The 26,117-nt window shown below is 38.2% G+C and overlaps 1 protein-coding gene across 1 annotated transcript in view; it reads left to right on the forward strand.

The window, feature by feature from the left end:
• LOC136839449 (uro-adherence factor A-like) overlaps positions 1–26,117 on the forward strand; it is a 296,005-nt gene that overhangs the window by 250,469 nt on the left and 19,419 nt on the right. The window contains exon 13 of the mRNA XM_067105505.1: positions 24,470–24,715. Within this exon, the coding sequence (XP_066961606.1) occupies positions 24,470–24,715 (246 nt within the window). The remainder of the gene's footprint in view (positions 1–24,469; positions 24,716–26,117) is intronic.

Below are 26,117 nucleotides of genomic sequence, written 5' to 3' on the forward strand. Positions count from 1 at the left end.
TAAATAGAAAAAATTCTACTTTCGGTCAACTTTAACTCGACCGAAATAGTCGAAAACTGCAATTGTAAGCTAAAATACTTACAGTCTAGTAATATTCAATCATTTACCTTCATTTTGCAACAAACAGGAAGTCTCTAGCACAATATTTCGATTTATGGTGAATTTTTGAAAAAAACATTTTTTACGTCCGCTGTTATTTAATTCATGCATCATTTTGTGATATTTTTCTGTGTTGCTTTGATCGTTTTACAATTTGTTATATACCAAAATCATTGCAATTTAGTGTACAATACAAAAGAAAAAATAACTCGTTAGCTTTAACCGTTTTGCTCACAGCACGATTTGTATACAATTATATACGAAATTTTTTTTCCGTGCTGTCATATATTTCAATATTTATATAAGATAATGATATTTTTTTCATTTCTGATGGTTACATACTAAACTTCAGGCAATGACAAAAAAATGAACCAAAAATGAACTCTCAATCTTGAAAACTAAGCATGCTGTGATTTTTTAAAAAAACTTTTTTTTCCGCTTCGGCGCTAACTCCCGAACGCCGCCAGCATACGACAGACACTTTTGTAAATAGAGGCTCGGCGTTAGAGGGTTAATAAAAAACCATAGAGCTAAAATATTGGCTCCCAATGGTTTTTCTTGCAAATTGTGTTTTCAATTGGTGAAAATTAGGATAAAGATTTCTTTCTTAAGAGAAAAATCAGTTTGAGAAGATAGTAGCATTTTTATTCCTCTTTCCATATATATTTTTGATAGCGCAGCTGCTGTTCATCCTTCAAGGAGTTACACTCTCATGGTCCCCCTAGAGCTCAGTCAGGCAGACCAACCAATTTCAAAGACTTCTCTTATAGTTGGTCTCAATCAGAAGAGTGCTTGTTGGCACAGTGATAGAATATAAAAGACTCAGAACAAGAGGGCTCTCTCTCCTATCCAAAATGACTACTGTACAGCGGGTCCCCACTTGATTGCGGATCAGCAATTGCGGATTTTTCTGTTGAACTTATCTCCAAATATATTGAGGAAAATTCACTAATTTGCGAATTTTTTCACAGAGCAATATTCACTAATTACTGTATTTTCATTTTATTTTAATGACTAAATAAATTTTTTATGATAAAATGATTTACTAATTTTCAAATAATATTAATGTAAACAACCAAATATCAATAAAATGCTAAATTAAAATCCTACAAATTCATAAAACACATCAGTTCAACTCCCCCCCCTCTCTCTCTCTCTCTGTATACAGTACATATCCTTTAATGAAAAAAACAGCAAAATATTAATAAAATGTTATTTCACATACAGAATCTATTTATACTGTACTGTATTGATATATTATCATCGTAATATGTAAATAAAAAAAAAATCATCCCAACATTTGTAATTGTTTTTGCTGTAGATACGTGTTGCCATATTTTTTCTTTGATTTACTGAACTGTAATTCTTTACAAGTTTAATTGACTCAATGATTATCACACATACTATAACAGTACACAAGAGAATATTTTATCCTTGTTGAAGTTTCATCTCTAATCACCGTAAAAATATTTAAAATCCGAATTTCATACATAAGTAACACAAGGTTATACAGTACTGCACTCTCCTCCCCAGCCTGTCAAGTCAAGTCTTGTCCTCAGCTGCTGTGCTGACACACACACACACACACACACACACACACACACACACACACACACACACACACACACACACACACACACACTCTCTCTCTCTCTCTCTCTCTCTCTCATTGAAATATGAATTACTGTGTCATAACCTTTTATGTACAAAATTAAAAATAATAATTCCATTAATACAGTCGTTTCTTTTAGCAACTAAAAAATTATTTTCCCTAATTCTTTCAGTAGCAGGCTCAATCAGCTGATTCTTGGAGTGTAAACATTACAAATGTCGGGACAATCAATTTTTAATATACATATTACAGTGATAACAGATCAATATAATACTGTACAGTACAAATGGATCCTGCAAGTGAAATAACATTTTATCGATATTTTGCCGTGTTTACATTAATATTGGAAAATTAGTAGATCACTGTAACATGCACATACACAAGAGAATATTTTATCACTGTTGATTGTATTTATAATTTGGTATTTTTCAATGCATATTTAAATATTTCAGTACTGTAAAGTATTTAACTCTACTTGTGAATTCCCATTGTTTCCCTATCTGAAAAAAGAAAATGGGATATCTTCAATACTGTATGAGAGAAAATGGCTATGTTTGAGTGTAGGGGGACTTGAGTTTAGTTTTCACATGTAGCTGTAAGCCATATATTTTTAATGAAAATGTAAGATGACTTTGAAATTACATTAAAGGGTTTTAGGATGATAGTCTAAGGTATATTATTAGAGGGGGTCTTTGGTGTTTAAGCTATTAAAGCAGGCAGTTATAAGCGTTTTTAGAGGGGTGTTCCAACTTATTGTGGATTTTTCTTAACATGGGTGGTTGTGGTCCCTAACCCCCGAGATTACCAGGGACCACCGTACCTTGGTTTTCCCTTCATCCTACTCACACAGATGTGACAGCAGCACTTATGCCGGCCATCTTCCTCATTACACTGTGGTCTGTCACAGAGTTTACGTATTCCCAGTGTTTGCTCTGAAAAATGCAATCATCATAACAACTTTGAAGCTAAGTACATAGTTTTAAGACCCAAGGAAAAGTTTTAGTTCCTTAAAATTTTAACAGGTAGGCATATACAGTATTTTTTAAAATTGGGAGCCAGTAGGGCTCCTGCAAGTTGAGAAGCTAGGATTAGATTGCTAGCCTACACTGAAATTGCAGTTTTTTTTTTTTGTCTGACAAAGTGATAATTAGCATTAATGCAATAATATTGGACAATTTTGTTATTGAAATTCATTAATAAAGGGCTTTTTTACCTTCAATTTATAGTTTGAGGTTACCGAAAGGGTAAACTGTCCCACACATTTTATCCACGTCATATAACGTTCTTAAGTTTTTAAATTGGGGCGCCTTCATAGCTCATTATATGGATAGTTTATGTTGGATGGGTACTGGGCAAACCTCCAGAAATGCAACAGTACCAGAGGCCAGCCCAGGTTGCCAGATTAGGCTAAAAATTGCAAATGGGGCTGCTTTTTAAACCGTTGGTAATCAGATTTCACAATCTGCTACTTGCTACTTTTGATTTGACTTGGGCTCTTTTATTCGATAAGCTACTATCCCCCCCTCTAAAAACACTTATAACTGCCTCTTGTTCCAAATCCTCTGCTGTTGGGGGTCAGAGAGTAAATGAATCATGGTGGCAACATTTTCTTCCTTCTTGATCAAGTAGACAGCACTCTCCGACATTCCAAAATGTGTGGCTACTTTGGCGTAATTTTTTCCTTCACACAACCTATCAATAACTTCTGCCCTTTCCTCATGCATCATGGCCTTCCTCTGATGCTTAGGCTGTTTCTCATAAGCCGTAGAAGAAGCAGGGTGTTTAGGAGGCATCTTACGGTGGTATGATCCACAAAGATGAGTAGACGTGTACAGTCGACCCCCAGTATTTGTGGGGGATGAGTACCACTACCCCCTGCGAATGGCTAAAATCCACGAATACTTGACACCCCTCTAAAAATGCTTATAACTGCCTATTTTGATCATTCAAAACACCAAAAAGCCCTCTAAAAATGCTTATACTGTACCTGAATATTTCAATAGTTTTATCATAAAAAATGCATTTAGTCACAAAAATTATATGAAAATACAGTAATTTGATGAAAAACACTGTGAATAGGTGAAGCCACGAATCTGGAACCACAAAGAGGTGGGGGTCCACTGTATGTATGCACAATTTAGAACGTAATGGGAACACTACACTACACTAGAAGCCTAAGTAGAGAATTGGGCAGATGCAAAAAAGTGAACCTGGGATGTCTGGTCATCTGCGTAACTGTGTATTTTATCTCCTGTTGCCACCAAAACCTTGTGCTATTAATAAGCGAACTCCAGCTAGGCGCTTGAGAAAATACCCTTACGTTAAGACCTCAGGTTTGTTAGTTATGAAAAAACAAATTGATTTAAAATTTGTCATTTTGCTGTTTGTAAGATGATTTTGAAATATTACAGTAAAGTATAGTAGGATGATAGTAGAGCATATTTAAAATGTTGGGTCTGTTTGCGTCTGCGGAACCTGTCATGTCATTTGATTTTCGTGTTATTTTCTTGACTGAATACATTTTCTATGATAAAAAAATTATTGTACTAATTTTCAAATATTACAGTACTGTACTGTAATATTAATGTAAACAGCAAAATATCAGTAAAATATATATTTTTTTTAATGTTTGCCCCAAGCCAAACAAACAGTTTGCAGGACAATGCACCTCTATCTCTCAGTTCACCACATTGCTTCCCCTTGTGTTGTAATATATTCACGTCTCCAGTGGAGTATTTATTTGCTTATTTTCATCAGTGTTAGTGTTCATCTTTATTCATCGCAACGCTTAAGATGGCTCCCAAATGCCCTGCTCCTGCTAAGACTTCTGGCAAAGAGCCTAAGCGACATTGGAAGGTCATGACAAAGTCTACCAGCGAGGAAGAAGACACGGCAGATTCAGGGGACGAGGAGGAGGAGAGGGCCTGTCTTTGGACTTTCTGTACGAAATTATGAGGACGCTCGAGGAGGTGAAGAAGTAGTTTTTGGCACGGGATCCTTATATAGAATGCGCCATTAAGTTTAATAATGGCCTTGATGGGTTATTGAGGCCCTATACAGGCAGTCCTCGGTTATTGGCGGGGGTTCCGTTCTGAGGGTGTGATGATAACTGAAAATCGGCGATTTCCAGCACTTTTTTGGCGATTTTCCGCCGATTTTCGGTTAGCAACGCCTCTATTAGGTATGTATTGGCGCCAATACCAAATTATCGGCACCGCTAAGCGGAAATCGGCGATTTTCGGCGCCGAAAATTGCAGATTTTCATCGCTAGACAAGCGCTGTAAAACCGGATCGCCATTAACCGAGCCTGCCGCTAACCGGGGACTGCCTGTACAGTACAAACCTCATTGTTAGCATGAAGAAGCAGACACAGCAGCTGCCTATCACCAGTTATTTCTCGGCAGTGAAGAAGGACCCTCCAAAGCCTCTTGAAACCCCTGAAATGCAAGTGGTAGACGAAGCGCCTCCTGAAGAAGGGGAAGAGGCACCTCAAGAGGAGATGTAACTCCTCTGTTTTGCTGTGCAGTCATATCTTCATTGTTATTCATCAAACTGCACAGCTAATTCATCATCATCTTCTTCAGTCAACACTGATCACTGGTGAGTACCATATGATTTAATCTTAATATTCACGTGTTTTAGCAAGGTAGTTTAAGGTATATTTGGTGTTTGAACTATTAAAATAGGCAGTGAACTATTAAAATAGGTACAGTATTTAGTCACAAAAATATGAAAATAATTAGTGAATATAGTATAGTATTGCTCCATGAAAAAATCTGCAAATTGGTGAATTTCCCATGATATTTTGGGATATATGTTACACATACAAGTCCACGAAGTGGTGAATTTTCCACGATATATTTGGAGATACATTCCACAGAAAAACCCGCAATTAACTGAAGGGGCGAATGCTGATCCACGATCTTGCCCAGGTGGGACCCACTGTAGTACCATCCTTGTGATATCAGAAAGTTCCCAGTTATTGTGCTTGACTTACAAGCCATGGTGTTTACTAAAGGCCAGTATTTCCTTCGTAGTGTTTTACCATCAAACTAAATGGATTTTGTGATATAGAAAGTTCCACAGTTATCCTTAATATCGTGGTTCTTTTCAAGTGTCCACAGTTATCCTTAATATCGTGGTTCTTTTCAAGTGTTAAATGAAATACATTCATGCAGATCTACTCCTAACAGGTATTACTCTGCCAGTACTGTAGTGACATCACAGGTGTTGAGAAAAATTTTTGTGATGCTCTTCTTTTTTCTTACAGGAATATAAAAACTTAGTTTTTGGTAATGGCAAGCTTCGTCAAAAAAATTAAAATCTTAAGGACACTGATTTTATACAAATTTGGTATGGTAATTCTAGTAATTAAGGGTTTTCATTTTGTACCAACTAATGTAGCCTGTAACCTTTACCTGGCACTTGGGAATAGACTGGGTAATCAAGTTATGAAGTGTGTAGAAATACATTGTATATGGGTATCCATTTAGTTTTGTCTTGAGTCTTAAGCATTTGTGAGTAAATCCTTTTTAGAAGCATTTGTGAGTAAATCCTTTAAGGCAATGTTATCGTAGTATTGTGCTGTAATTGTAAATTAATATTTTGACATATTACTACTGTTTTATGAATATAACTCACTGATCATGTTACCTAACAGCATACTATGGACACATACTTGTGGCCGTGTCAGTCTGTTTTAATTTGAAGTGTTTGCTGCCTATACAGTGATATGGGTAGCTAAAACTAGGTAATTTTTCAATGCACACTTGTTCCTTTAATCACTACTAGGCTGCTATTACGCATAACCCACAGATCACCTGCACTGCAGTGAATTGCTCAGACTGCTTTTTGCCTATGGAGATAGCTCATAACTACCTCCCATGAGCCAGCCCTTGAAGGAATAAAGGAGAATTTGGTTGGTTGCCAGACAGGCATGAAATATGCAACATGCTCTTGGCAGCAAGTTTACAAGATGAAAGAGCTCATTTTAAGCTGTCTCTGTGTTCTAGGTTTCAGTAGGAGTATGGAAGAAGGAGAATACGTTGTTCCAGCAGTGTATTTCCATTCCTCTCCGAGCAGAATCCATGTTTGGGCCAATACTTCCAAAGCAGTGGATTCTAGGAACTCCCACATCAAACCTGCAATGGAGACGAAGAGTCTTTCCTTGGGAGAGATGTCAGTAATACCTGGCTTGAAGTGGATATAGCCACTGAAATTTCCCTTCTGAATCCAGAAATTCTAGGGATTTTCTGCTTTACATTGGAAATTCTAGGGATTTTCTACTTTACATTGGAGAGATACCTTACTGTAGATGAGAATCTTGCCTCTTCCATGCAATAATCAGATATTGAAGGTAACCCTGATAGGGTCCACCAGACCCCATCTGAAGTGTCTGTACCTTGTAGGGGGTACTAATTTATCCTGGACTTCTATACTGCTACGCAGTGATGATATGACTGGGCGTTTAGTGAGCGAACTGTGCAGCGGTGGGTATAAAAGTTCAAAGATGGCTTACTAACGCCCACAACATCGGCAATATCCTTAGTTGCAGTTTCCACCTTATGCGGAGTGATTATCTGACTTATTTTCTCACTTGACAAGAGCTTATTGCGGCTCATTATAAGAAAAAAGCACTAAATATGGGCTAAATAACAGCAAACTCACAAGTCCATGTGGACAAAAAAATTTGGTAAATAATCCACAATAATTGACCGGCAGCTACTGGGAACTTCTACCCCTCTCAGGGAGAGAGGAGTGGGTTGCCAGATGTCGCCTGACAGTGCCTACTCATTTTTCCAGTAATATCATCTTCAGAGGGAGGTTCGCATATTCGGAAAATACATAGGCATCGCCCACCCAACCTGCTAAGACTGTATGTCAGATACAATAAAGCTAAAATAACAAATGGGTTTGTTTATTGTCAGTCCCTCTCTCCCCTTCTTAGAGAGAGGGTAGGACTTTTGCTTCTATTAGACCATCGTACAGTAATTAGAAAAATAGAAAGGCTGATCACTCACCTACATCTGTGTCTATCCAGCGTGTGACAGTATATTGCCTGATCCTCTAACTGCCAGGAGAGAAAGGGTAAGAAAAGGGAAAGGAGGGAGGCCAGTCACCATTCTCACTCGCATTTTTGCAACCATACATCTTAGACAAGATGCTACCTGTCCCACTAGGGAAACTGGATGAACTACACTTGTTGAGCAGCCACCACAGGACCCAAGGAAAAGTTGTTCAAGGAACTATGGGCAATGTCCCTCAGGTAAAAGGAGGTGAACGTAGATTGTAGAGACCACACTCCTGCTCGCAGCACCTGATGAACCGACAGGTTCTTCCTGAATGTGAGGGACGGAGCAATTCCCCTGACTTCGTGAGTTCTAGGCTGGAACATTCATTCTTGAATCCTCTTCATTTGATGTGGAGCATTCCCGTTTGACACTGTAAAACACAACCTTTGGCGAAAGACCTTTATCTTTGCTTTACTTTAAAGCAAATCTCTCCATAATGATACCTCTGACTGGCATGCCATAGGAGGTCCATTATCCCAGATGTCAATCCTAGACTGAAGACAGAATGCTAGCAGGATTACTTACATCAGGCAATAGATGTTCACTGGTTTACTTCTAAAACCAATCATGTTTTGCATGGGCTTGGTTTAGTCATTGCCGAGTGCTGCACTATCCCACCATCCTTATTAATGTGGTAGTCAGTAATATGAATGTTTCTATAATTGCCATAATACCCACACAGCCTCCCCACAGTCCATTAGGCAGAAAACTGAGGCATAGAAAAAGGAGCTGTTGTCTCATTACCTACCAGAGGGAGGGAGAGTAAATATGTAGACAAGCTAGTCCAATAAACCAGGTACAACCCCGCTTTTCTTTTATTTTTTTCAACGGCTAAGTGAGCTCATGGTTCAAAACTTATAGCTGTATGAAGTTAGCTAAGTGTAGAAATACTCAGTGTTAATATGAAAATTGGTATTTTGCTTTTCAGTGGTTTTCAATCCTCTCCTCTCCATTCCACTCTTCCATTTTGTAAACATTTGTACAACCACTTCCTCAGACTTTACTGTTAACACCAGATCATCTGCAAATAAAAGTACCTTGGGCATCCCTTTCTGCATTCCTTGTAGCTTCCACCATGGCTATGATGATAATATAGGGTTCATATAGGAAAAACCTTTTTGACAACATCAGCCTAGGTATAGCAGAAAGCATTTTTGTGTAACACTCCCCTCCATCTCCTCTGCCTCCAGTGAATTAATGAATGCTTGAATTTACAAAAAATTGAAAACAAATAACCAAATTATATGTTAAATATAAGAAGTTATTGAAAAGTTTTATCAGAATTTCCAGTAAGTTTAATTAAAGTTACGGACATGAATGTGTTTTTGCTATGTAAAGTTGATGCATAAGCCTAGCGAAAACATTAGCCTGTGAGAGTATTTATGCACAGTACGTTTATTGACAGTTATTTAATGCAGTACAGCATTTTAATACAGTAATGTATTGTTACATATATGTGGTTTTCAGTCTGGGTTTGTATATACTTATGCTTATTGTATTAAGGAAATTATGCAGTTAATGTTTTCATTTCCTTGCCTTTGTCACTCAGATCAAAGAATCTCGGACTGTCTCGCAAAAGTCCAGAACTTTCTGGATATGGATACCTGTTCCGCAAAGGCTTGGATGAGCCTCCTGGGAACTCTGGCGTCAATAGAAAAGTTTGTCTCCCTGGGGAGACTTCACATGAGGCCCCTTCAATTCTACCTCAGGGAGCAATGGAACAGGAAAACGCTTCCAGACTCCTTTTCCTTTCCAATCTCGGACCTTATCAAGGAAGATTTAAGGTGGTGGTTAGATCGAAGAAAATTAGAGAAAGGTCTCTCTCTATTTCCGTCGAACCCGAACCACGAACTGTTTGCAGACTCGTCAGAAGTAGGATGGGGAGCGACAATGGGTGTAAAAGAAATTTCAGGTTTGTGGAATGCGACAGAAAAAGAATGGCACATCAACAAGAAGGAGTTGAAAGCAATCCACCTGAGTCTCGTGCACTTCCTACCATTCGTACAGGGACAAACAGTTCTGGTTCATTCAGACAGCACCACAGCGTTGTCTTACATCAAAAACAGGGGCACTCATTCTTACTCCCTCAGCGAGGTAGCAAGAGACCTCCTTTGTGGGCAGAGAAGCACAAGATTCTGCTCCTAACGAGATTCATTCAAGGAGCCCTCAACGTGAGAGCAGACTCCTTGAGCAGGAAGCATCAGGTTCTGTCCACAGAGTGGATTTTGCAAGAAGTGTGCAAGTCGCTGTGGAGGCTTTGGGGTCAACCTCTGGTAGACCTGTTCGCGACGAACAAGTCTAACAGGCTCCCAATCTTCTGTTCTCCTGTCCCGGACCAAGCAGCCTTCCAGACGGACGCAATGCTACTGAATTGGTCGGGTCTGGATCTTTACGCCTTCCCGCTGTTCAAGATGTTAGTGTGGTGTTGAGGAAATTTCAGCACCATTCCAACACCAGAATGACGTTGATAGCCCCTTCTGGCCTTCCAGGGATTGGTTCCCAGTTCTCATGGATCTCTTGATCGACTTCCCGAGGAGCCTTCCAAACAGAGTAGATTTACTCAGACAGCCCCACTTCAGGAGATTTCACGAAAACCTGTCAAGTCTGCAGCTAACTGCGTTCAGACTATCGAACGCCTACTCAGAAGCAAAGGATTTTCGAAGAAAGCGGCTCAATCCATCGCTAGAGCCAGAAGACCGCCTTTCGATCAAGGTCTATGAGCCCAAGTGGAATATGTTTCGCTCATGGTGCAAAGATCATGACATTTCCTCTTCCAGAACCTCGTGACGCAGATTGTGGATTTTCTTTTTGTTCCTCGAATAAGAACCTTCTGTATGCACACTTAAAGGTTATCGTAGCATGCTGGCTACTGTTTTTCGTCACAGAGGTTTGATATCTCTAATAACCAAGATATAACGGACCTTATTAAATCCTTCGGTACCTCTAAGAGGTCAGATGCTAAAGTTGTTTCGTGGAATCTTGATGTAGTCCTGAAGTGGCTTATGTCTGAGAAATTTGAACCTATGGATTCTTCTTCTTTAAGAGATCTTACGAGGAAAACCCTCTTTTAGTTTTGTTAGCCACAGCTAAAAGAATCAGTGAGATCCACGCCTTGGATAAGAGAGTAGGATTCTCTGCTTTAAAAGCAATTTGTTCTTTCAAACTGTTTTTATGGCCAAGAACGAGACCCCTTCGCACCATGGCCTCGCTCTTTTGAGATTCCGAGTCTGTCGGAATTGGTAGGTAAGGAGCAGGAGAGGTTCCTCTGCCCAGTCAGAGCCTTGAAATATTATTTGCGAAGGACTAAAGATAATGTTTTCATTTCCTTTCCTTTGTCACTCTCCAAATGTCGAGAGAGAGAGTCAAATGCACAATAATTGCATTACAAGTTTGTGTGTTTGCATCTGCTGTTTAATGCATCAATGTTTGTTTTTGTCTCTCAGTCATCTGCTGTATTGATGTATGGATTTAGGCACTCTTTAAACACCATCTGAGCTAGGTGAACCCAGGGTAATGTTCAGTTTATGATGTTATGAATTTTTTAATAATATAGCGTGGAAATTGTGAACTGTTTTTTGATAATGAATGACAGAATAGCAGTTCTGGATACATGCTTGGTAATAATGGTAAGTTAATACAGGTAATATTACAGTATGTAGTTTGGCTAGGTACAAATAGTACTAATAGTCTACGACATCTGGTTAAAAATTAGCTTGTCATATACAGTACCTCAACTTTGCATGTAAAACCCTTGTGATTATCTTGAACCATTTATTGAGGGAAAAAGGGGTCCTATTTGCCATCAAACACAGTATATAATAATCCAGAATGTATGTGATGTATGTGCTTGTCCTTCATTCTAGAGCATGTGTTATAAAAATGTGCATTAGCTTAAATGAGGCTTTCCAAAACCCTCTTATTATGCAATACCCATGCAACTTCTCATCTTGGTACAGGCAACCATTACCATATGACTGTGTTAGGTTCATCACATGTAGATTGTTAGTTTATAGGTTGCATACTGAAAACTTGTATAGTATAAGTTTAATGGTATAAATTTCTAGCCACTCATAAGTAATCCTGAATACGTATAAAATTAACTATAAAAACTCCAAGTAACACCTGAAGATATACTTTTAAAATCACTTTGAAAAAATAACATTATTCACAGAAAAGATATCACATACTGAAATTGAAATTAAAAGAAAACTGAGAGAAATAAAGACTTCAGGGCTGCACACTCACCCAAGCCTCGAACTAGTTCTAAAGTCCCTGTGCATCATATGCAGCAGTATTGTACTGTGTCAGTTATAAACAAAATAAAATTATAATGGAAAAGAAACAAATAGTAAATGGACTGCCAACAGTGGAGCATAGTAATTATGAATCATTTGTAGCATACAGTGAACTCCCTCAGATTGCGGGGATAAACCCCACACACCCCGACGAATAGGTCAAACCGCGAATGCTTAAAACCCTCTAAAAACACTTAGAACTGCCCATTTTGATAGCTTAAACCAAGAAAAACCCTGTAAAAATGCTTATACCTGAGTATTTTAACCCTTTAACGCCAAGCCCTATTTTCAAAAACGTCTCCGTATGCTGGCGGCCTCCGAGAGGTAGCGAAGCGGAAAAAGTTTTTTTCAAAAATCACAGCGCTTAGTTTTCAAGATTAAGAGTTCATTTTTGGCTCCTTTTTCTCATTGCCTGAAGTTTAGTATGCAATCATCAGAAATGAAAAAATATCATTATCATATATAAATATTGGAATATATGACAGAAAAAAAAAACTTGTATATAATTGTATACAAATCGCGCTGTAAGGAAAACGGTTAAAGCTAATGAGTTAATTTTTTTTAGTTGTATTGTACACTAAATTGCGATGATTTTGGTATATAACAGATTGTAAAACGATTAAAGCAACACAGAGAAAATATTATCACAAAATGATGCATGAATTCGTAACGCTGGACGATAAAAAAAGTTTTTTCAAAAATTCACCAAAATCAAAATATTGTGCTAGAGACTTTCCATTTGTGCCAAAATAAAGGAAATTGATTGAATATTACTAGACTGTAAGTTTTTTTAGCTTACAATTGCATTTTTGAACCATTTCAATCGAGTTAAAGTTGACCGAAGGTTGATTTTTTCTATTTATCGTTATTTGATGTAAATATTTAAAACTGTGAAGAGCTAAAGGAATGATTTATTTTTTTGTATTCTACATGAAATTGCACACATTTTGATGTATAACACTTTATGTAACGAATAATATGAAACGGCAAAAAAATTACGGCAAACTGACGCAAGAAATGACATGATTTTCAGCGGAGTCCGCACGCGAGCGGAGCGGAGAATTATTTTTTTCAAAAATTCACCAAAAATCTAAATATTGTGCTAGAGACTTTCCGTTTGTTGCAAAATGAAGGTAAGTGATTGATTGTTACTTGAATGTAATAATTATGGCTTACGAATGCGTTTTTCGATCATTTCGGTCGAGTCAAAGTTGACCGAACGTTAAAATTTTGTCAGTTATTGTGATCTTGGCAAAAATATTAAAAAACTGTGAAGAGCTAAAGGAATGATTTAGTTTTTGTTGTATTCTACATGAAATTGCACACATTTTGATGTATAACACTTTATGTAACAAATAATATGAAAGGGCGAAAAAATTACGGCAAGCTGACGCAAGAAATGCCACGATTTTCAGCTGATTCCGCGCGCATGGAGGAAATTATTTTTTTCAAAAATTCACCAAAAATCTAAATATTGTGCTAGAGACTTTCCGTTTGTTGCAAAATGAAGGTAAATGATTGATTGTTACTCGAATGTAATAATTATGGCTTACGAATGCGTTTTTCGATCATTTCAGTCAAGTCAAATTTGACCGAACGTTAAAATTTTGTCAGTTATCGTTATTTCGGCAAAAATATTAAAAACCTTTGAAGAGCTAAAGGAATGATTTATTTTTTGTTGTATTCTACATGAAATTGCGCACATTTTGATGTATAACACTTTATGTAACGAATAATATGAAACGGCGAAAAAATTACGGCAAGCAGACGCAAGAAATGCCAGGATTTTCAGCGGATTCCGCTGAAAGGAGCGAAGGAAAATTTTTTTTCAAAATTCACCAAAAATCTAAATATTGTGCTAGAGACTTTCCATTTGTTGCAGAATGAAGGTAAATGATTGATTGTTACTCGAATGTAATAATTATGGCTTATGGATGCGTTTTTCTACCATTTTGGTCGAGTCAAAGTTGACCGAAGGTTGATTTTTTTCTATTTATCGTTATTTCGATGTAAATATTTAAAAACTGTGAAGAGCTAAAGGAATGATATATTTTTGTTGTATTCTACATGAAATTGCGCATATTTTGATGTATAACACTTTATGTAACGAATAATATGAAACGGCGAAAAAATTACGGCAAGCTGACGCAAGAAATGCCACGATTTTCAGCTGATTCCGCGCGCGGAGCGGAGGAAATTATTTTTTTCAAAAATTCACCAAAAATCTAAATATTGTGCTAGAGACTTTCCGTTTGTTGCAAAATGAAGGTAAATGATTGATTGTTACTCGAATGTAATAATTATGGCTTACGGATGCGTTTTTCGATCATTTCGGTCGAGTCAAAGTTGACCGAAGGTTGATTTTTTCTATTTATCGTTATTTCGATGTAAACATTTAAAAACTGTGAAGAGCTAAAGGAATTATTTATTTTTTGTTGTATTCTACATGAAATTGCGCACATTTTGATGTATAACACTTTATGTAACGAATAATATGAAATGGAAAAAAATTACGGCAAGCTGACGCAAGAAATGACAGGATTTTCAGCGGAGTCCGCTACCTGAGCTTAAGGAAAATTTTTTTTCAAAATTCACCAAAATCTAAATATTGTGCTAGAGACTTTCCGTTTGTTGCAAAATGAAGGTAAAGGATTGAATATCACCAGAATATGAGATTTTTTGCTTACCCAAAAGAGACCCAAGTAAAAAAAAATTATATATACAGGTATTCCCCTACTTACGATGGGGTTAGGTTCCAAAAAACCCATCGTTTGTTGAAAAAATCGTAACTCGAATATGGCCTAGCCTACACTAGGGTAATCAGTACCATCTATACATATATGGTAGCCTAGCCTACACTGCACAGTATACTTTATACATGTATGGTATAGTAATTATTAGTGTCAGCTAATTCTGCAGGTTCGATGCAGACTGACATGATAAGTCAGTATTAAGAGAAATTGAATAACAAACAAGGCCTGGCCTGCACTTTATCGGGATATCATATACGGTAGCCTAGCCTACATTATACTGTATTCTATTTTCACATAACACCGTGATTATACAAACATCAAAATAACAAATGTGCATCTTTTCCATGGATCTTTTAAAATGTTATGCTTTACTACACTGTATCCAATCGTAAATATTCTTATACTGCTTTTGCATTATAAATTCGGTCTTTATTTCGATGCATTTAACTTGGTTCAGAGGGCATTTCTTGCTTCAAGTTAGCGTAAATGAATCTCTAGATACTTTATTTATAAGGGACATGTGTATTTTTCGTTATACTAATTGTTTTTATGTCGAAATATAACTTAAATATGTCTCTGTTGTGAAATTATTTTAGCCATTTTTTCGTTAGTAGATGACGTTGGCGGCTGGCCCTTTGTTTTTGTGTAAAAAAAAAAATCAAGATTCAGTTCGCTATTTTTCTTGATTTCATCATCATACCACGAGCTTTTCAGTATTTATCTTTTATCGGCGTGAAAACAGCAGTAATATGTGTTCTTTCATGTCCAGTAGTTTTGATTAAAATACTTTCCAATTTTATTTTGGTCGAGTTTCATCCATGTTGCCAATGTACGATAATTTATAGTCATTAGCAGCTTGAACATTCTTTTCTCAGCGTCAGCTACAACTTGCAGCTTGATTTTACTGCAGCAGTATATTTCTTTGCCGATCTTTTTTCCAAAGCGGATAAGGGTAGTGTAAAAACATATCAGTACTTAACGTCATTTTTAATATAACTACGATAATTGTTTAACCGCATTGCGATGGTTGAAATACAAGCAAAACAGTTGTTATCCGATTTTTGGTTATTAGCAAAACAACAGAGTCTCGTTCGTTGTTTATGGCTGTCAACGATTTTCGCATGAGTATAAGGTTACTAACAATGCTGTTATTATTCTCTTACTTTTTTTAACTAGAAGATGGAATAAAGAGATGGAGAAAAAGAAGTTGGTCTATTGTAAGTTGGTCTTTCTTGCTGCCTGATTCTACGGCAATTGTAGTGTACGCTGTTGCTTGTGCCCTTTCGAAATTTAAAAATATTTTCTAAATATTGTTGTACGGTATTAATTACTAACTCCATCGTAAACTCGAATTATTGTAAGATGAATTATCACTCTTGCACTACCTGTATTTACAAACGCACAAAAATTGCAAATTAACACTGACCTATTTTAACTTCCGACACAACGAGGGCAAGTGAGGTTTGCTCATTGAATTAATGTACCTATTCCAGCCTCTCGGGCCAACGTGATCGCATACAATCGCGTCGCTGCCTGAGTGTACGTTGTTGCTCGCGCCATTGAAATTTAAAAATACGTATTTTCAAAATATTGTCGCCTCGATATTAATTGCTAATCCCATCAGTTAAGCGTAATTATCGTAAGTGAAAATTATCAAACTCTAAAAGCTACTACCTGTATATATATATATATATATATATATATATATATATATATATATATATATATTTCATATAATATATATATATATATATATATATATACCGTGTTGTCCCGGTTTATGACGGGGTTCCGTTCTTTATGTCAGAATCCTAAAATCGTCAGAACCGGAAAATTTCAAAATTCAAAAATCATAAGAAAACCTTACTGTTAATGCTCTGGGCATTGAAAATGACGTAAACTGCATTATTATTGAGTTTTACATAAAAAAACCTTCAAATTATGATTATTTTTTGCCAGCCAAATTTCTTCCGATTATAAGCCGGAAATAATTTCTGATGAATATATTTGAAAATAACCTCGAACGTCGTAGCTGGAATGTCAGAAATATATATATATATATATATATACACATACATACATACATATATATATATACATATATATATATATATATATATATATATATATATATATATATATATATATATATATATATATATACAGACATTCATACATAGACACATAAATTATATTGTTTTTACTTTGTTACGAAAATATAACTAAAAGGAATGGTTGTGAAAAACTTTGTTTTTGCAAAAAACAAAATTATACAAAACAGCAATGAATACAGATATATAAAAACTTGTAATAAATGTAAAACTAAAAATAAATTCAATGCAGAATACTCACTCGTAAATATAAAACTAAAAATAAATTCAATGCAGAATACTCACTCATAAATATAAAACTAAAAAAATAAATGCAGAATACTCACTCGTAATCCTGACTCTTCGTGCTGTTTCTTGTTTTCTCCCTCCTCCATTGAAGAGTCTTGCATTTTTTCCTCCCGACATGACGGGCACAAGCGGAGGAGGAGACGCGCCTCTACTGCTGGTGGCCGCCTTCGGCGGCTCGCTGCGCCTCCCGTGTCGCTCAGGCAGGCGCACTCCAATAAATAACCGCATTGTGGTACCTGCGGTTACACTCATCCAACCTGCAAAGTGCTACCTTGCAGGTGCGACACACGTACCGGCTGTCTCTCCTCTTGCCATTCATATGGCACACCCGGCACTGTTTCTGTCTGCCCCTTTGATGAGCTCCAGTGTGTGATCTCCTGGCTGCAGCCGACACACAGGGTCGGCTACCCGACGGGACACTGGAATTCGAGGGCGGCAGCACCTTCAGGGGCGGCAGCATCTTCAGGGGCGGCGTCATCATCAAGGTCGGCGGCAGCAGGGGCGCGCTGGCAGGATGAGGAATTATGATGTCGGGTATCTCACGACATCTGACCTTTCCTCTCGTGGCAGAGCTGGAGCTCGGGGCAGGGGGCGCCGTTGAAGGCCACTCCTCCGGATCGGTTGATGAGGGCATTCCCAGCCACCTCAAGAAACTGGATGTGGGTCAACCTCCGAGCGTCTGAATTATACCCACAGTAAATGATGTAGGCATTCTGGAGGGCCAACTGAAGGAGGTATTTGAGGAGCTTCTGTGTCCACCTCCTGGTTCTCCTGGCGAAGGGATAATACTGGATGAGTTGATCAAAGAGATCAACTCCTCCCATGTGCCTGTTGTAGTGCCCGATGACAGTAGGGCGTTGGACACGAAACTCCTCATACGTAACTTCGGCCCTGCCGGGCGTGTCTTCTTCTTCCGCTGGGTGATCTCCTCTTGATGGGCTCATGACTCGTCGTAATCATGGGCATGAGTCGGACCCCCTTCCAACAGATGACGAAGACATCTCCCTTCCGCCGCCACTCTGTCTCTCCTCTTGCAAGATGTTGTGGGTGGCTAGCAAACCTCTTGAGGACATTCAGGGACCCACGCACCAACCGAAGGGTACCACTGACGTGCACACCTGCTTCATACAGTTCCTGGGCCAGGGATACCGAGTTATAATAATTATCCATAAACAGGTGGTATCCTGGTTACGGAAACGATTCACAAGACCGAAGACAGTGTCACGCAGCGTGGAGAAGACCCCAGAATACACCAAGAAGTCCACGACGTATCCAGTGTTGGCTTCCGTAATAAAAATAACTTTACACCATACTTCTTTGGCTTCTTCGGGTTGTACACTTTGATACTTAGACGCCCTTTGTATGGCATCATACCCTCATCCAAAGAAAGGTTCTTGAAGGAACCACGAGAGTCTGGCACCGTTCACTTAATGAACTCCAACACTGGGCGGACTAAGATGAGGCGGTCGGGGTTATTCCGGGGTATAGCCCTTCGGTTGAAGGCGTTGAAATACCTGTCCAACGCCAGGAAACTATCACGGGACATAATGCCGGCCACATTAGGCGTACTTAAAAAAAAATTCCGCCTCCAATATTGCCTGACGTCAGCAGCAGGCATCATCCCAAAGAATATGTGGAGCCCCAAAAAGTGCGCCATGTCCGTGAGGTTGCAGCCCCGCCAGTGGTGCGACAACGTCGTCCGCAATTCCTCACGGCAGTACCAAGCGTAATCTACCGTCTCCGCAACCAGGAATTCAAGCAATTCCCGTGTCAGGAAAAGCTGAATGAACCCCAGTACCGTGAGAGGCACAGGGACGGTCAGTCCAGGTACTGCCGTGAATGGGTGCATGTTAGGTGGGGTGGGGTCCTCCGACCACCCCTCATCACTTTCGGACGAACGGCCTTCACCTGAGCTGCCGCACGGGCACGTCTTCGCACTCTCACACTCCCAGCTGGGCCGTCTCCTTCACTTTCCCCATCACTTTCTGTTTCGTCCCCACCAGCCACAATCGAGTCATCCTCTTCCTCCTCCAACTCACTTTCTCCCTCATAGGCACTAAACCCACTAAACTCTAATTCACTTTCCTGCTGAGGATCCCTGCACGGACATTGGTGGCAAATATTCGTCATCGCTGACGTCAGGCGTTATGTCGTCATCGCTAGATGACCAACTACCACCGAAATCAGGACTTTTGACCTGCTCTTGATCGAGCTCCAACAAGTACTCATCAATGTCCTTTTGTTGGAGGCCTCCCAAATGTTTTTCGGATGCCCTCAGACACCCCGATGCTTCCTAGGGGTCGTAAAAGGAACGGGATGTGGTCCTTGGTCGCCATAGGTCACACGTGGCGAACAACACGCTGCTGAGAAGCTGGGTCACTCTGGTTGCTGGGTCCTTCTCCAGCATCCAAGTCCAAAACTTGCCTCACACGCTCACTTCCGACAGGCAATGTGCGCCTTTCACGCTTCTGACGCCTTTGCGACATCTCTGCAAACGTTCTGTTGCAGCACGAATTCGCTAACACTCGCAAAAGTTCAGCAAAACACATCTGCGTCAAAATATCGCTCCCCGCAAGGCATTACTCTGATGCTCTCTGATGCGAGATGGGGAAATTATGCGCATGCGCGTCTGGGTGACACTCAGAAACAAAACAACAGCTGGATCCGTGAACTCCCAGCATCCGCCGAGGCGCGGGATTTGAAATCTTCCGCAAACTAGGCCTATAATTATTTTTCCGCGAATATTTAAAAAAAGCATTTTCAGTCGACGTTTGCAACGTCCACTCAGCATTCGACAGACAATTTTGGACGACGTTTAAAACGTCCAACAGGCGTTTAAGGGTTAATAGTTTTATCACAAAAAGTGCATTTATTCATGAAAATTATATGAAAATACAGTAATTAGTGAATATTTCTCAGTGAAAAATACCGCGAATGGGCGAATTTTCCGCAAATAATGGGTAGATATGTTCCACAGAGAAACCCGCGAATGCATGAGTCCGCGAATCGTGAGAACGTGAATACGGGGGGTTTACTGTATAGTGTACTGAATGTACATGTAATTAATTGAAGTACAGTTTTAAGGGAAACCAGTGTTTATAATACAACAGAAATAGCAAGAAAATGAACAGAAAAAATTATTGCACAGCAAGAGCCCTACATTTAACAATAGAAAACTTATTTGCATAGTACCATAACTGTACATCATTATTCTTATTGACAGTAAGAATATCATAAAAGAGCAGAATAAATGAGTCAACACCCATCAAATGTTTGAGAAAAGTTGAGCATAGTTGGTTTTGGGGGATTGTGATGGGCTAGTGTGGCTTCAAAGAATTCATCCTTTGTGGAAAAAGTGAAAACTAACAAAGCAATTTCAGCAGCATTACCTGAAATAAGTCTTGAATTACCACTGCTGACTTGACTGCACTTGTAAATTTGAAAGCAAGCTCATCAGCTGTAGAAGGTAAGAATTTAACAGACTTTTCCACTGAGGAATACCAGTACATAATGTAATGGGTACACATACCAGCAAGTAAATAATACCCTAGATGTTCTATTTTGCTTAGAGGATATGCCATCCAATCTAAGTTTGCAAATACTGTAGTTGGTAATAAATTAGGAGAAAGCTACCACAGTAAATATTTATATTAGGGACTATGCCTTTGACATCAGGGTTGAGAAAAGACAGACCTCTCCTCAACCCCAATTGGAATTTCAGAAATTTTCCTCCTCTATTAAAAAGAGGAGAGTCTTCCCCCATGACTCTCAAGCCCTACCCCAAAAGTCAGGTAAGAGGAAGAAGGAAGAGAGAACTTAGAGGGTGACAGTCCTTTCCTGCTGCCATGAGTTGGTGATCCCCATCATGCCATTGGTCAATGTGGCAGTGACAGGGTAGAGCCCTGAGTAGTCTCAGCTTTACTGGGTGGGTACAGACTAACTAACAAAGACTCTCCACCGTTAACTCTTCATCTGACCCATTTCTTGGTCTATCTTCCAGTATTTCCCTTATCTCGTGCCCTTTAGGATGAGGTGGTGCACATGCTAGAAAAACAGTACTAATGTATCAGGAAGTCATAAATGGCAGTTCTTCAGTCTTCTACAATCGCCTTTTCCTAGTAGATAGGGTGACAGGAGGCCAGGGAATGGTCTCTGATTTCTGTACAATAAATGGGTATGTGTTGCAGACCTGGTTCAGGTTAAAAACTCCATGATTTATGTTAGCTTCCATCAGATAGGGTAACTTTATGATTTTTGTAGACCTGAAGGATATTTATTCTTAGATTCGCATGAATCAGGATTCCAGGAAATACCTCCACCTCATCTGCAAAAAGACTGTCTTTCAGTTTAAAGTTCTTGCTTTGGACTGTCATCCCCTCAAGTGATCACTTGCAAGTTCACCTTGTTGTCAGTTATGGGTTGACTCAGCAAGGATTAACGTTGTGATATCTTGATACAGTAATAGATGCATTTGCTTTAGGATTGAGATTGCTGTCTCATCTGCTGTCATGGTTTGGCAACCAAGGTGAATTGGGAGAACTTGGGTCTTCTACTCAAAAAGCAGATGAAGTAGTTTGGCATGCTAATAGATACTGCAGCAGTGAGTTTTCCCTAGTAGGCTTTTGTATCAATCAAGCTTAGGGAGATCACAGGGGCAGTTCTGTCCTGATAGAAACCACCAGCCTGAAGCAGCAATGGTCCCCCATTTCAGGCTGTCCCTCACAACCTGTGTCCCACAGCCAGAAGGTAAGGGGTGATCTGAACTGGTGGACAAAAGAGTGGAACCTCTGAGTGGGAGTTCTTTTGAAAATCTTCCCCTCCAGAGATGCATCCATTCTTGAATTCATAATCAACGAAAGATCAGTCTTTCTGAAGTAAAGGGAAGTGATTTGGACATCTTTAATAATGTAGGCTCACCTTAGGACTAAACTCCTCATTGATTAATATACACACATGATACAGGCTTCATCTGTATCCAATTACTACTCTGTAGTTAATGTATGTAAGATTTTCATCTTTATCAATTTAATTTAAGAATTTACATAATGCACAAATGATTCATACTAGTTAAAGGAGTTGACGTGTTTTGACCGCATCTTACTTTTGACATGTTTGCTCAAAATTTGATCAGTATGATTACTTTTGGCTTTGTGTTCCTGGTTGTTCAGTATACATGTATTTTCAAGAAGACCAGTTGTGTGAGTAGGCGTATGATTCAATAAACCATCATTGTCTACTTTCTCTGTAAATTTTGAGCTGTGACACTTTTTTTTAGTAAAATCCATGAGCATAAAACACATCATAAGTTGAATGATGAAGAAAGTGCAGAATAGTCTCCCACGGTTATAACACTTATTTTACAACCATAACTAGGTAAGCAGGACTGATGAGATCAATAAAAACTTCAGGTACTATACACATAAACAACTTGATATCCAGATGGATGAAACAAACAAGAGCTACTGCAAGTTTTTCAGCATAAGTGAAATACACTATAAGGTTTGCCTGTTGTACGAACACATACCAAACTGAATTTTTTTTTTTTTTGTTAGTAGTGCAAACATCTTTTATTGGGATGGCTTTCCTCCCAGCTTCTTGAATTAGCAGCTAAAAAAGGATTGCTTTTGCTCTCAGCAAGATCAAATGCGATTGACAAATTGGCAAGGAGGCTTGAGTGAGAGAGCACTCAGGAGTTATCTACAGTATAAACTCACCTTTTGCTGGGCTTTAAACATAAGTAAAATAATGTTTGAATTTATAGAGTATAATATTTATATTTGAGTTACTCTGTTATGCAACTGTTGATACACTTGTGTTTTTTATGTACATAACTGAAAATATAGTACGTAATATACAAACAAAAAACGATAAAAAATATTTTTATATGTACATACTGTAATTGAAAATAATATACAAACAAGACAAAATATATTTGTAACAGACCTGCTGGTGAAGCTAGCAAATCTTGAAAATAAATTTAGCACTGTAGAAGAAGAAGAAAGGTGAAGAACAGTAGAAGCATCTTTACAGCTTTGCTTTTTATCTGCATGTTTTGCTTTGACAAAATTGCATCAGCATCACTCACGTCTGTTTTCTGTCATTTCATTTATTGTTGGGAGCTATTCATGACTTGTACTTGACAAAACCTGCAGATGAAGTTTCATGGAACTGTCAAATTATTAAATGTTCTCATAGTGCATAGAATTTGCATGGTGTAGTGCTTCCTTGTTCTTATTAAGACTTCAATTGCTGTCCTTTTGTTCAATGTTTTGTCTTTTTGTTGAGGTGTGGTGCATGAGCTTTCATTAGTGTTTGGAGAATAGATTTTTTAAAGTGTTTAATTTGTGGTCTTTTGACAAAGTTTAAAGTTTAAATGTCTATATTACCTGTGGCCTCAGGTTATTGTCAATTAAACCTTGTCAGATCTGTACTAATCTTGTCAATATTTATGTTCAGTAGGTTCTAGTAAAGTCGCTAGTAATGTGACAGAATCTTGAATTCTTAAAATGTAAATAAAATATACGTATGTAAAATAGCCAAATTTTTACAATTTAAATAAAATATATGTAAAATAGCGTCACTTCATTTATAAAGTAATATTTCCTTTACAGTTTGCCAGGTTTCTTCTGTTTTCAAATTTAGTTTTGTTCTCAAGTATAGTATACTCACTTGTGTTTCTTGGAGACTTGTGTAAAAATAAAACCTCATCTTGTTAACAAAGTGCTGAATATTGTCTTTTTTAGCATTATTTTCTCTATAGTTGCATTTAGGTGTTATAGCTGATCTTTTGATATATTGTATTTAAACCTAATTATTTTATTTGATATGCTGCCACAAACTTTTATCTTACATATTTGTTAGCACTATTTTCTATTATATGTGTAGATTGTTATTATATGTGCAGATTGTTACATGCAGGTGCTAAGAAAGTAATCAGAATCTGTAATGATGTTTTATAAGCTTAGAGGTAATTTTAATTGAAACCTCCATAATAATGTTATTTTATATTATTGATATTGGAGAATACAGTTCTCATTTTAAAAGATAACTTCCTTTTTTATATTTCTCATTTAAAGGTACCATACAACCATAGAGCAGGTTCTCTCCCAGTGCTGAAATACTTTTATGATTAACTCAGGGTTTGGTCATCAAATAAGAAGGACATAAATTCAATTTTTTTATAGTCTACTTGTATGACTTGACTCATTCTGACTATTCTATATTGATGAATGTCTTTCAGGAAACATTAATGAATGCTCTCCGGTCCTATCGCAATCAACTAGTCCAGCAAGAACATTTGTCCCGCACTCTACATGCAACAGCAGCATTTTCTCTCAGTAATGCGAACCATTTTTCAAAGCAGTTACATAGCATAAGTGCCATTAAGGCAGCTATTCGTGCTGAAGTAACTCACATGGAACAGCTTCTGGCCAATGCAAAACCCAATTCTTTCAACAGAACTTGCATCAACAGCGTAATGATGCAGGTAATTTATTCTTTTTTGGTTTAAATTACATGAAGGTTTTTCATTAGATTTCTGAATTAACATTATGCCTGTAAGTGGTTTAACTTACTATTATGCAGAATTATCCATTTTTTGTACATTTGGAGATTTTCTACTTGATGTAGGTAGTTATTCTTTTTCAGTTTAATGACATGAACATTTTTTTTTAAATTACAGTTTTAAATTAACATTATATCTTTAAATGATTTGCTCACTGTTGTATATATTAATACATTTCTTTGCATGTATGGAAATTTCTTTATTTGATTTAACGTTGAATGAGTGTGTATAAAGGTCTTTCTGTGTATTTGCTTGAGAGCTGAAAGTTTATTTCTGAGCTTGTCCCTGTGTCACCCGGTGAAATTCCTTACTAACACGAATTTCTAGGTATAAATATTGCTAAATATACCAGAGAAAAATGCTATCAGGAATGCTGGGGTTACTACCCCCAGATCGAGCATCTATAATGAAAGTAGATGTCGGTATGGGCAAGGGTGAGTGAAGTTATCACTGCCACAGAACCACACTCTGAAGACATCCCAATGACAAAACCCCCGGAAGAGCGGAGAGCCGACCCAGCTCCCTCACTCGCCCGCCCGACAGCGACCCCAGCCCCATCTGAACTCATTCCATGCTAGCACGTGATCTCTGCTGTTGGTAGATCTTTTTGCTTGTGTTTTTCCAGCAATTTCTGCTTTATTTCATCATGGCATTGAGCAGCTTTACTGTCTCCAAGTTAAGTACCATCTTCTTGTGGGGTTTTATGATTAGTTTGGCTGTTTTAGCCCGTATTTATAATATTATATGTGGTTTTTGTTTTTTAGCGCAGTGGCGCCCTCTGTCAGCCATGTCAACCTCGAGGTACACCCATTCAGCTTGTTCTGTTTATTGTTTCTCTCGGTCGTTTACACTAATTATCTTTATATTCCCCGTCATGGGATCATCCTGGTGGAGTTTTCTTAGGGTGTGTCTTTGGGTCTCCTTTAATTTTAATTTTTGTGAGTCTCCTCTCATTGGGGTTCTTGCTATTGTTTGGGGTATCAGAAGTTTCCACTCATTTGCTTTTCTCCCCAGGATGTCTCCCTTTTTTGATGAGTACGTAAAAATATTTTCTTGTATGTGCTTGATGTCGCGAAATTATATAATTATATTATTATTTCCGAGCATGGCGTCAGGTACGGCCTGTTGGCTGTTTACACTCTGTCGCCTAGTTCGGTTAGGCTATTCGCCTAGCACAAGCTTATACATTTTATATTATTGGATGGTTATTTATTTGTCTTTAGGTTAACATGTGTATATCATTTAGCGGGGTTGCTAGCCTAGTCCTATCACTAGTTGGTGGGTTAGGCTACCTCCTTTTTTAGCTGCTTTACCTAACCTCCTG

Source organism: Macrobrachium rosenbergii, chromosome 6, assembly GCF_040412425.1.
Source record: "Macrobrachium rosenbergii isolate ZJJX-2024 chromosome 6, ASM4041242v1, whole genome shotgun sequence".
Lineage (NCBI taxonomy): Eukaryota > Metazoa > Arthropoda > Malacostraca > Decapoda > Palaemonidae > Macrobrachium > Macrobrachium rosenbergii.